This window comes from Penicillium samsonianum (assembly GCF_028829775.1).
Source record: "Penicillium samsonianum strain IBT 33392 chromosome Unknown utg000005l_segment0_segment0, whole genome shotgun sequence".
NCBI classification, from domain to species: Eukaryota; Fungi; Ascomycota; class Eurotiomycetes; order Eurotiales; family Aspergillaceae; genus Penicillium; species Penicillium samsonianum.
Genome location: NW_026643263.1, coordinates 467,020 through 478,323, shown reverse-complemented (window position 1 = coordinate 478,323; position 11,304 = coordinate 467,020). Strand labels below are relative to the sequence as shown.

The 11,304-nt window shown below is 46.4% G+C and overlaps 5 protein-coding genes across 5 annotated transcripts; 4 read left to right on the top strand and 1 right to left on the bottom strand.

Moving 5' to 3' along the window:
* Positions 1 to 134: 134 nt before the first annotated feature.
* Positions 135 to 782, top strand: N7471_009082 (uncharacterized protein; the record flags this gene model as incomplete). Its single annotated transcript, XM_057281801.1, has 1 exon — positions 135 to 782. One exon carries the CDS (start codon positions 135 to 137, stop codon positions 780 to 782), a length of 648 nt encoding a protein of 215 aa, XP_057132684.1.
* Positions 783 to 1,036: 254 nt separating this feature from the next.
* Positions 1,037 to 2,575, bottom strand: N7471_009081 (SNG1 family protein; the record flags this gene model as incomplete). The annotated part of the gene is made up of 1 exon (XM_057281800.1): positions 1,037 to 2,575. One exon carries the CDS (start codon positions 2,573 to 2,575, stop codon positions 1,037 to 1,039), a length of 1,539 nt encoding a protein of 512 aa, XP_057132683.1.
* A 1,412-nt stretch (positions 2,576 to 3,987) lies between these two features.
* Positions 3,988 to 5,625, top strand: N7471_009080 (MFS transporter; the record flags this gene model as incomplete). The annotated part of the gene is made up of 4 exons (XM_057281799.1): positions 3,988 to 4,166; positions 4,224 to 4,607; positions 4,668 to 5,419; positions 5,477 to 5,625. The coding sequence occupies 4 exons, from the start codon at positions 3,988 to 3,990 to the stop codon at positions 5,623 to 5,625; spliced, it is 1,464 nt and encodes a 487-aa protein (XP_057132682.1).
* A 443-nt stretch (positions 5,626 to 6,068) lies between these two features.
* N7471_009079 (uncharacterized protein) lies at positions 6,069 to 6,975 on the top strand (the record flags this gene model as incomplete). Its single annotated transcript, XM_057281798.1, has 4 exons — positions 6,069 to 6,185; positions 6,244 to 6,343; positions 6,432 to 6,715; positions 6,772 to 6,975. Coding segments are annotated over 4 exons (705 nt in total), but the record flags the coding sequence as incomplete, so codon positions are not given.
* Positions 6,976 to 7,784: 809 nt separating this feature from the next.
* N7471_009078 (Major facilitator superfamily domain general substrate transporter) lies at positions 7,785 to 9,670 on the top strand (the record flags this gene model as incomplete). Its single annotated transcript, XM_057281797.1, has 5 exons — positions 7,785 to 8,006; positions 8,074 to 8,742; positions 8,809 to 9,208; positions 9,267 to 9,367; positions 9,443 to 9,670. The coding sequence occupies 5 exons, from the start codon at positions 7,785 to 7,787 to the stop codon at positions 9,668 to 9,670; spliced, it is 1,620 nt and encodes a 539-aa protein (XP_057132680.1).
* Between the last annotated feature and the right edge of the window lie 1,634 nt (positions 9,671 to 11,304).

Sequence of the window (11,304 nt, the reverse complement as noted above, 5' to 3'; positions counted from 1 at the left end):
CACCATCGGGGCATCATCAGCACCGATACCCCCATCTCTGATCAACGCTCGCGTCCTGGAATCCATCTACCATGCGAAGGTAAGTACTACCTTATCACTGCATATACTAACACTTTTAGGACACTTTACAGACAATGCCGCCACTCAATGACAGTGAGCAACGTCAGCGTATGCTCACAGCTCTCAGGCGCCAAATTCACAATCTCCGCTCCCACCCAGAGAACCGCTCGCTGGTAATTGCAAGGCTGAACGCAATTTCTCGTCTGGCACGCATATGTGCACAGTTCGGGAAGGATGCTCGTTTTACGCAGCTTTGTAACACTATCCAGAGCGGTATGCCCGGACAAATCGGTCTGCTCAAGAGTGACATAGACTGTAACGTTATAGTTGCAGATGCTCTCGATCGAATGATTCTTGAATCTTCCTTGTTTCCTCGTTCTATCGCTGTTGTCAATAGAGCCGATGAGAAGGTTGACGAAGTGGCTGACCAGGAGGCTGGTGTAGAGTCTAGTGAAGAGGAAAGTGAGATGGATTCCAGCGATGATAACTATATCGCACGATTGCTCCTTGGTTCGAGCTGGGCTAAACCGATAGTTGATTTTCCGGAGGAGCCATATGGGGAAATTGGGGTGTCTGCTACAGACGGCAGTGAATACGAAGGTGAGATGGATCCCAGCGAGGATGACTATATTGCACGCCTGCTCCTTGGTCCGAGCTGGACTACACCGATTGCTGATTTTGCTGAGGAGCCATATGGGCGGAAGAAGGCGTCGGGTAAGTGATTATAAATTTACAATAGCTCTCGCGTGAATCGTCCTCTCTATAGTGCTGCTCAGTTGAATCGATATTTGTTATTGTATCCAAAGTTATATTCCAAAGTTATATATTGAAAAGTCATCTGCATGTCTTAAACCTTTTCGGATTGTGGATAGAAATGTAAAGAATATTATATAGACAGTCTTAATAAATCGGTAGCTTCTAGATAGTATTACACTTTTGAGATCGCATTTTAACATTGGGCGCAAGCGGGGGTCGTTCAATATCTGTAGGCCAAAGCAAAAGACGGCCCGGTGCTATCTCGGCCTGTATCTGGTTTTTCGACCTTCGACCGAGACATCTCACGGCTGATAATGTTGACCAACTGCGCTTGATCTCTGGTTGATGTCACTGTGCCTTGTCTTTGCATGGCACCCCTTTCCACGTCCTCGCTGTCCGATGTTTCGCTTTCTTCGGCATCATGCGTCGTTTCCCGTCTGGCCAGTTGAGCCTCTTGTTGCTCGAGGAGTGCGGCCCCCACCCGCTCTTGGAACGCCTTTTCGTCCATCTCTTCTTTGATACTTGCGTAATGAGCCCTTCGATAAACACCGATGGAGCTCAGGCTGATACCAAGAACCTCGTAGACGAAGAGAACAGGTAGCGCGAAATATAGTTGGGGGTTGCAGCCAGAAGACCAAATGTCGATGAGAACCTGGAAGACAGCATGTGCTGGTAAGGCATAGCCCACTTTGTAAAAAGCAGGTGAGAGCTCGAATGGGAGAATAATGGAAGTAACATTCAAGATGACCCACGATATCAGTGCCATCGGTACGTAGGGAGGCGGAAGCCAGATGGTGAAGACGTCCAGCACGAGGAAGTTCAAATGTGCAAAGAGCCATAATGCCAGCCAAGTGAGCGCAAACTGGTTTCCGTTGACATGCCAGCCACTCCGAAATGCCCAGATTGCGCCGGCCGTACACATGGCCCCGAAGAGAGTGTAGATTAAAGACATGATTTGGCGCGCGATGACCATGCGATGAGGTGTCACCGATGTGTAGAGTTTGAATTGAGCGTATAACCCATTGATAGTACCCAGATAGAAGAATTCCTGGATCAGGATCAAGATGATAACTAGCGTGTTGTAAATGGCCCTTGAGCCTTGTGATGTGGGTTGAATATTGTTGCTGGTCAATGTCCAAGGTTCGTAGAACGCCGCAAGCGCAGCAGGATCGGAGCTATTGACACTCTGCAGAGCCACTTTCCCGTTGGCCTGCGAGTACGCAACACGCGCAGTTTCCGAGAGCAATTTCATGCTGTCTGCAACGGTTGAGTCAACGACCGTCGGGTACCGCGCTTCATTCCACACCATGGTGAGAACATCGGTCTTGTCGTACGAAGAGGCAGCCGACCCACCCACAAATGCGGCACTCAATGCGTTGGACGCATTTGCTGTGGTGTACAATGCTGCCCAGTATTTGATGTCGCAGACTGCACCTTCAATCAAGCCAGGTTGAGGGTACATGGAGACAGATCGCTCAACAAAGGTTGGAAAGCCAGGTCCCTTGAGCTTCTGGAAGGCGACACGGGCCGCATCGCCTATCGCGCCGCCATCATAGTCAACGAACAGAACATTGATGTTGTGAATGTGTCCGGACTGCTGGAAAAGGGCGCCGAATATGTAACAGAATAGACCCAGGAATAGAATTTGAAGGAGCAGAAGATTGACAGTAGCTGCCTTTAGAACACCCAATCGACGCGGCCGAACAGATGGGTGGTGGATACTAGGCCGCTGCTCTCGCGCTTTGGGGTAGAACTTCATGTAACCTGCTGGAGCAATTGCTCTGTAGCAGCTTTAGAACGATAATAAGAATTTCACACAATATGTAGAAGAAAGCTGCAATGAACCTTTTGAGCAGAAAAATTAGTCAATGAATTAGTATCGGACCCCGAAGGCCGATGGGAAAATGTCAGCGCCGAAGGCCGAATGTTTCCGGAAATACGGGATGCCCGCAGGTGGGTGATGAGACAGGATGACATAAAGCATATGTTTGGGGAAATAATTACCCTTTGGGGAAGGTAGATGCCTCAGAAATTAGGCTAACAATCTTATCTCTTTTGGTCATGCGAACCATGGCTCTCTCCGTGTCAAAACAAACCCCAGGCGGTGTAGATCTCCCATCTCCATGTGGAAAGGTTCACGGGCTTTTTTGTTCAGCATAGCATAGGCTCGTATCAAAGAGCCTAGGGGGATTTCCAGCATCGCCAACGTGGAGTCTTCAGATAGGGCTGACCGAGATCGCTGAACTTGCCCAAAGAGGCGGAAATACAAGCAAGAAATATCCTTCGATGATTATCTCTCCGCGCGAGTAGCTTTCCTTCTGTCTCCGGTTCCGTAATTGTTGTGAATCTCTTGCTCTACCGATAATAAGGAGCTGCTGTCTGAATGGAGAGCGGAATGGAGGTGATAAAGGAACTTTTGGGGGTGCTAAAAACCCACGGCTGGCAGGTACTGCCCGGTGGTGATCAGCAAGATATCGATTCCTTTTTCTCTGCAGGTGATAAGAAAGCTATGCCCAAGCTGGAGTCTTTTTTGAGGTAATGGGACAAGTTTATTTGATGATGGCAGGTGATACCAAGACAACACTGATACGCTGGGTTGTTCCTTGCTGCCACGAATCTTCAAATTCTTTCTATTTAACCACAATAAACGCCCCCTCAACAAGCCAAATATAAATCCCAACATGCATTATACCTAATCTCGCTTTACTGGTTTTTTTAAAAAATTACACACGCATGACATGTTGATTAATCAAATGTTGAATAATCAAAAATTCCTCGGGCAAGCAGATTAGCGCTACCCTCCCCAACCAATCAGATGCTCATCGATCTGGGGGCATGTTGGCCGGCCTTTGATCATCCCCGGGCGGCCCCCGCTTTAGTCGGTCGCCTCAAAGGGCCTTTGAAGGTTGCCGTTGGGGGATGAACGCAGTTTAACAGAAAACCCTTGGAACTATATAACCTCGGCCTCGGGTATGTAGGATGGTTAGGGAGAAGTAACCTCTGCTCGCGAAATAATCGCCGATTACCGATTACGCTATCGTTACATTCATTCCTTCGATATAAGAGAGCCTTGTCACGATACGTACCTCTCCGCTCGCCTACTCACATTCCAAGGATATTTTCAACATAGTGCAACTGGAGGACAGCCCGGAGGCCTATATACACGGCACCATGCAAGTTTTACAATCATCATCCGACGATATGCTCGAAGATGCACTCGGCACCACCGCAGAGAAGCCCCAAAGCAGTGAAACATGGAATTGGGATGATGATCCAAGCAATCCTTACAACTGGCCGACAAGCCAAAAGGTTCTGCAAGTGGCGATGATTGGTTGGGCGGCATTTACAACGTTTGTTATTCCTCCCACGTAATGTGATGGTGACTTGAAATCTGACACTTAATCTAGAACCGTTGGAGTATCTATACTGTCACCTGCTCACTCGCAGTTTATGGAAGAATTTGGTGTTGGCAGCACCGTCGCTATATTACCCTTGTCGCTCTACGTTTTCGCCCTAGCCCTTGGTCCTATCGTTGGAGGACCTCTTTCTGAAACTGTGGGGAGATACCCAGTCTACATAGGGGCGATGACTCTGGGCACTTTATTTACTCTAGGTGTTGGGTTTTGTCCCACATTTTCTGGGCTTTGTGTTTTACGTTTCTTGGCTGGTTTCTGCTACGCACCAACTCTGGCAATTGCGGCCGGAACTCTCAATGAGACCTTCAAACCAGTCGACCGCGCTCTTCCCTCGGCTATCTTTATTCTTACGCCTTTTTTGGGTCCTGGTCTAGGGTCAGTATTTCTCGAATCAACGTTATTGTCAAGTTCTCAATCTTGCTGACTATTTCCTAGGCCTGTCATTGGAAGTTTCATTGTCAATCGGAAAGGCTGGCGTTGGACACAGTGGACAACGATCTTCTTTGCGATCTTCACTTGTATCACAGTTGCGATTGCCAAAGAGACTTTCCACCCTATCATCAAGCGTCGTCGTGCTAAGGAACTCGAATTAGAGCTTCCCCCATCACCCCCTCTCTCTTCGAAGTTACGCCTATTTGTAACCATTTCCCTCCTCCGCCCTATCCACATGCTCCTAACCGAACCAATCGTTGGCTTCATTTGCCTTTACATTGCCTGTGAATTTGCGACACTCTTCTCGTTCTTCGCAGCCTTCCCATTGATCTTCCAAGGTATCTATCATTTCAACATCGAGGCCTCCGGCCTTGTCTTCTTGACCATTGTCGTCGGATGTCTACTAGGAACTGTGACAGTCATATTATGCAACGTCTTCCTTTACCTGCCGAAAGTCCCAAAACATCCAGACGGGCAAGTACCACCCGAATATCGCCTCTATCCAGCACTAATAGGTAGTGTTGGACTGCCGATTGGACTGTTCTGGTTTGCATGGACTGCCAGAGCTGAAATATCCTGGGCAAGTCCTGTCGTTGCAATCGTCGTTTTTGCATGGGGAAATCTATGTGTCTTCGTGAGCACGACGCAGTACCTCGTTGATACTTATCATGGTCTCACTGTCGCAAGTGCCATGAGCGCCAATGGTTTGGCTCGTTATGGACTCGGGGCTGTGTTCCCTCTGTTTACCGTCCAAAGTGAGTATCTGCCTTCTATGACGACACTCAAAATATATATCCTTACGTATCTTATAGTGTACACCAGGCTCGGTACGGAGTGGGCCTCAAGCTTGCTTGGGTTTATTGCAGTGGCACTTTTGCCTGTTCCATGGGTCTTTTTCATGAGTGGAAAGAGATTGAGAGCTTTGAGTAAATATGGGACCGCGGAGAATAGTACTAAGTGACGATATAATCCAAGTACATGGCATGTTTTATGATCACGAGTGGTAGTAAATAGTTATATTCATTGGTATGACACATGCTTAGCCAAAACCTTCAATACGAGATATGGTAACAAGATAATTCATGTCTTCTAATATCTGTAATTGTTGCCTGCAAGACATTTTGGTTCGTGAGATTCAAATTGATTATGCCCCGGTATCAAAAATACCCCTAACAAGGAGAACAACATTCAAGCCTGAAAACGTTGAAGGTTGAGTTCCGGGTTCCAGAAATCCACCCGAACCTAAATTAAATCGGTGTTCCTGATCTTGAGATCCAAAAATTTGTTGGGAACACCTTAAAAGAGTACCTTAAAAGAGTACAACTCAATCCGGGCCCGAATATGAATAATCATAAAATAATATTGTCGACGATATAAACAACAAACCCCACGTCCTCATCTAGGTGTAGTATTTCCAGTCTATCGTCAAAGAATACTATTCCAATTATGGCTGCTCCTAAAATAACCTTTTATTTCGACGTTGGCAGTCCCTTCGCCTGCATTGCTTTCCATGCTTTGAGAGTCAGTCGATATTCCAAAGGATTCAATGAATGGAAAATTAGCTAACGATTGTCCATAGACGTCCCCTGTCTTCGCAAAATGCGACATTGACTATGTCCCCGTCTCCCTGCGTGACCTGTTTCAGTTGTGCAAAAACATGCCTCCTTTAGCAGTGAAGAGTAGGTTCCTCTTTCTTTTGCTTATTTCTTCCTCTAACGCTATGTATTACGTACCCTATATTTGAAGTATGCTAATTCCACGTTGTAGACAAGGCCCAATGGATAAACCGAGAGCGTATTTACTGGGCTCGTCGCTTCCAGGTTCCCATGTCCGAAGCCCTCCCAGAAGCATTTCCCGCATCTACTTCGGAGGTTCAGCTCGCTCTCTGCCTTCTGGCTAGACAATGTCCCGATAAGCTAGTTCCCGTCGCGGATAAGATTTATCGCGGGTTCTGGGAAGAGGGGAACTCGAATGTTCTCACTCAGGCCGGTTTCTCTGATATATTTGAGAGTGAGCTTGGCGCCGAGCCCGCCAAGCGGATTCTGTATGAGGTAGGTTTCATCTAGTCTACATGACACGTTTTTTCTTCTCTAACGTTGTTTTATAGTCCAAAGGTTCTGAGGCGAAAGCCATGTTGGATGGAAGCACACAAAAGGTTTGCACCTCTGGCGCCTTTGGTTTGCCTTGGTTTGAGTGCATAGACGCTCAGGGGGCAAAGGAAAGCTTCTGGGGGATTGATCATTTGGGACGTCTTGCGGACTTTCTGCAACTAGACGTCAGCCTAGACAAGTCTTTCCGCGTCTTACTCTGATATCTATACAACGTTTGAAACTTGGGTTTGGTCACTACCAGCCATCCACGAAAATCTTAGATGGGCGTCAGATCGGCCTATCACAACAGTTTAATTTGCAATTGGAGGCAAAATTTCAGGGAAGTATATAGAGAAATATACCATACCAGTTCTTTATGTCGCATTTGGTCTTCCCAATTTAATTCATTGTCATCATATGATAAGTCCACTCATTGCATTGTTGATTTACGAAATAGTTCATTTTGACTCCTTACATTCTTTTACGAAAATGCCGGTTAGTAGCTTTTTCTAGAGAAAATTAGCCGATACTTGGACATTTTGACGTTGTTTACTCAATTCTATTATTTTATATATGCTAACAATAATGTGTCTAGCAGAGGGGTCAAGGTCATTATGTTATCCATTTCGTGACGCGATCCCGCATTGAATGGCAACATGTTGTTCAATCAAGGATCGGCCCTAACTAAATCTTATGCGCATTACTACTGTTGCGCAGTCTCCGCGGTTTTCCTAAGCGATGTTTTAGCATTAACGTTATCTTGCATAGACCCCTCCATCTAACCGGATTTGCCCTTGCCATGCTGATCGAGCACATACTAGGCATTTAATTCATCATCAGAGGCGCAGATGTCACCTTTAAGCAACACGTTCCGTTGGATTTTCTCCGCGGACAACTGCATGGTGTTGGCTTGACATTCGCTGCCAGCATTGCGCAATCCTCAGCGTAGGGCACGAGTGTCAATGTCTATCCTATATAGAAAGACCCCAATCCAAGTCGTGGAAATTATCAACCAGACTTAAAATCGACGATGTCGAGCAAAAGCTCCCTGTCGCTTGATTCGAAGCAGCCAGCTGTCACAATTGTTCAACAGACGCCGATCCCGACTAAAAAGTACGATGTAACAAGTGGAGTGTTGGCTGCGGGTGGCTCACTAGAATTCTATGAGCCCATCGCAGAGTACGAAGGGAAACATCGATATGATCCACTTGCTGAATGGACGGAGAAGGAAGAGAAGCTATTGGTCCGAAGGGTAATGAAGACCCTTCTCAGGATCCTCGTACTATGAATCAGTCGACTAACATTTGACGATAATATAGCTCGACTACAGAATCTGTTCTTGGGTCTGTCTGATGTTCTTTGCCCTTCAACTTGACCGGGGTAATATCGGACAAGCATTATCCGATGGAATGCTTGATGACCTCGGGTTATCCACCAACCAATATAACTATGGCATGACGATATTCTATCTTTGCTTCCTGTGTGCAGAGGTGCCGTCGCAAATGATCTCGAAAAAGCTTGGCCCCGATGTATGGATTCCCATTCAAATGGTTCTTTGGAGTATAGTCGGGATCTGCCAGGGCCTAATCAGCGGCGAAAACAGCTTCTATGCTACTCGCGCACTGCTTGGTCTGATAGAAGGTGGCTTCATTCCCGATGCACTCCTTTACCTATCCTACTTCTATACGAATAAAGAGCTGCCAATGCGGGTCGCCTTTTTCTACTGTTGCTCCAATGGTACTGCTATTATTGCAGCGTTCTTGGCATTTGGAGTTCTCCGCATGCGATCCATAGGCGGATGGGAAGGCTGGAGGTGGCTGTTTGTTCTCGAGGGTGCTTTGACTTTGATTATTGGGATCATATCTTGGTTTTATCTACCTCCCAGTCCGACCCAGACTGCAAGCTGGTTCCGAGGGAAAGATGGTTGGTTCTCAGAGAGGGAAGAAGTCATCATGGTCAATCGGGTCCTGCGAGATGATCCAGCAAAGGTACGTATGAAACGTGTTTCTTTTCGATATTTACCCAGACACATACTGATTGTGGACGTAACATAGGGTTGCATGCATAATCGTCAAGGTCTAACACTGAAGCTTCTGTGGGACGCTCTCATGGACTACGACCTTTGGCCAATGTATCTGATCAGCCTCACGCTGCTGGTTCCTACCAATCCCGAATCGGCATATCTGACCCTCTTTTTGAAGTCACTTGGCTTTGATACATTCGAGGTCAATCTTCTAACCATTCCTGCAACCGTGTTGTTCTTGATTCAACTGATATTTTGGTCTTGGGTGTCCGAAAAAATCAACAACCGCATGGCCATCGTGTTATTCTATTCCTTTTGGGTTTTCCCTCTTTTGATGGCACTAGAGCTGATGCCGGCGACTTCAAGTCCTTGGAGTTGGTACGCAGTTACAGTACTAGTTATTGGTTTCCCCTATGTCCATTCTATCAACGGTCAGTACTAATCTCTTCCAACAACATCTCGGATTATCTGACGCCATTCCTCTTATAGTCAGCTTGATCTCGCGGAACGCCGGTTCTGTGCGCACTCGCACTGTGGGCAGCGCCGTATACAACATGATTTGCCAAGCCGGTTCTATCATTTCTTCCAACGTACGTTTGCTGAGCCCCCAATGCCTCCTTTCATATCGTTGGTTGGGTTTGTGACTTACACATCTTCCTCGTCAGATCTACCGAACGGATGATAAACCCTACTACCGAAAGGGAAACAAGATTCTTCTGGCTCTTGTGGCATGGAACGTTTTGGTAACCATATTCATCAAGTTCTACTATACGCGGAGAAACAAAACACGTGAACAGGTTTGGAATGCTATGAGTCCCGAGCAGAAACACCATTACCTGAGCACAACGAAAGATGAGGGCAACAAAAGACTGGACTTCCGATTTGCCCACTAGCTCCCAGTGAGGACGGTGGTTGGTGCATCTTACACATTTTCATTCGCACTCGACGGTTTACAAAATATTTGGGAAGCAATATATACACGTACCTTTATTGCAAGCGATTGTTGAAATCCAGGCATTATGGGACACTTTGTACAAACAGCTGCGGCTGCAGTGTTATCCGCTGCCACCTTGATCGAAACGATGGTAGTGAATATAGAAGCTGAACGAAAATGACCTCCTATCAAGGCAATATGATTTACAAGGCCATATGAACATAGGAATTATTTCTACTCGCCATTCAAAATTTCTGATAATATTCCGGAATTCTCTTTCATCTTAGGGGATTGACAATGTTATTGTGTGTTTTCGCCTTTTCCCTATCGTATGGTGTATATATCGCGATCTTTGCTTCCTGTGCATTTTTCCTTATTTGTTGGGCTTCCCTGGCTATTTAGCTGGCCTCTGTTTGTTTTTGGAGGGCACAGATCCGTCTTCTCTTCTCTCCTCTCTTATCAATTTATCATCATCCACAACAAACTGTTATACACAGGCTCTAGACTCTGGAAAGAATGTCCTCCGGGCAGAAAACTGCTCTACGAAGAACCTCGGATAGGAAGATCGCGTGCGAAAGGTAATCCCAGACACCGCTTGCGCCGGCAAAGACCTCGCCCTCATGTTTCTTGCCTAGTGCCTTCGATATTTTTGGTATGACCATCTCGTTGGCGATTCCTAATAATAGTAATCAAGTATTGTTGGTTTTAGAAGAAAATATCCTAGACACTCCATCCTGTCCTACTTTGAAAGATGTTTCTACATAGCACCAAGTCGACTCTCTTTGTGGCAAGGGGGAAAGCGACCCCTCGAAACCGATGCTTTAGGCGGCAGAACCTGTGCCGAGAGCAATTTTAGTTTCAAATAATATACTGTCACTCAGTAGAGCTAACTATTTCTCGCTCTAGACACATTACTCCAATTATAAGTCTCCATACCTTTCCTAGAGACATGGAGAGCCATAATATCCACGTCTCCTGTTATAATAGCAAAGCATTCGAGAGGAAGAACCACGAATCAATGAGCTACAAATATGAAGGACCTGTATAACAAGGAGGAATGGGTGAACAGTAGCGTGAGGCATCCAGATCATGCCATGGTGTAGGGGACCACGGGGATGCCGCCGTTCTCAGTCACATGGTGCTAATCCATAATTTCTTGTCCCTGCGCTTTAGCGAGGAGGTCGAGTGATTCATAAAGACAAATTTGGATAATCCGATGTCGAGCGAAGAGCACCTGACAGAGATTGAAGTCTATGATCAATTCGGAACGGTGGCTTCGAGTTGAGTACTCGAAACGACAGCAGGAATGCAGCGACAACCTCGAGTTGGAAACAGGTATATCGCAACGTCAGAGGCAAGAAATTATGGCAAAGCATGATTTAGCAAATGACGGTGGCATGTGCATGACCATCTGAAATGACTTTCTTTGACGTCTAGATATCCTCGTTCAAACTCTCATGTTCAATGTTTTTATCTCCTAATCACCAGTCTTGGTCTGTCATGGTCCTTGTGTAGATCCGATGGATGCTCGGTGCCGGAACTTTGCTTTTGAATGGCTGAAGCGAGGTAGTCGGTTTGCTTTTCGCATTTTCG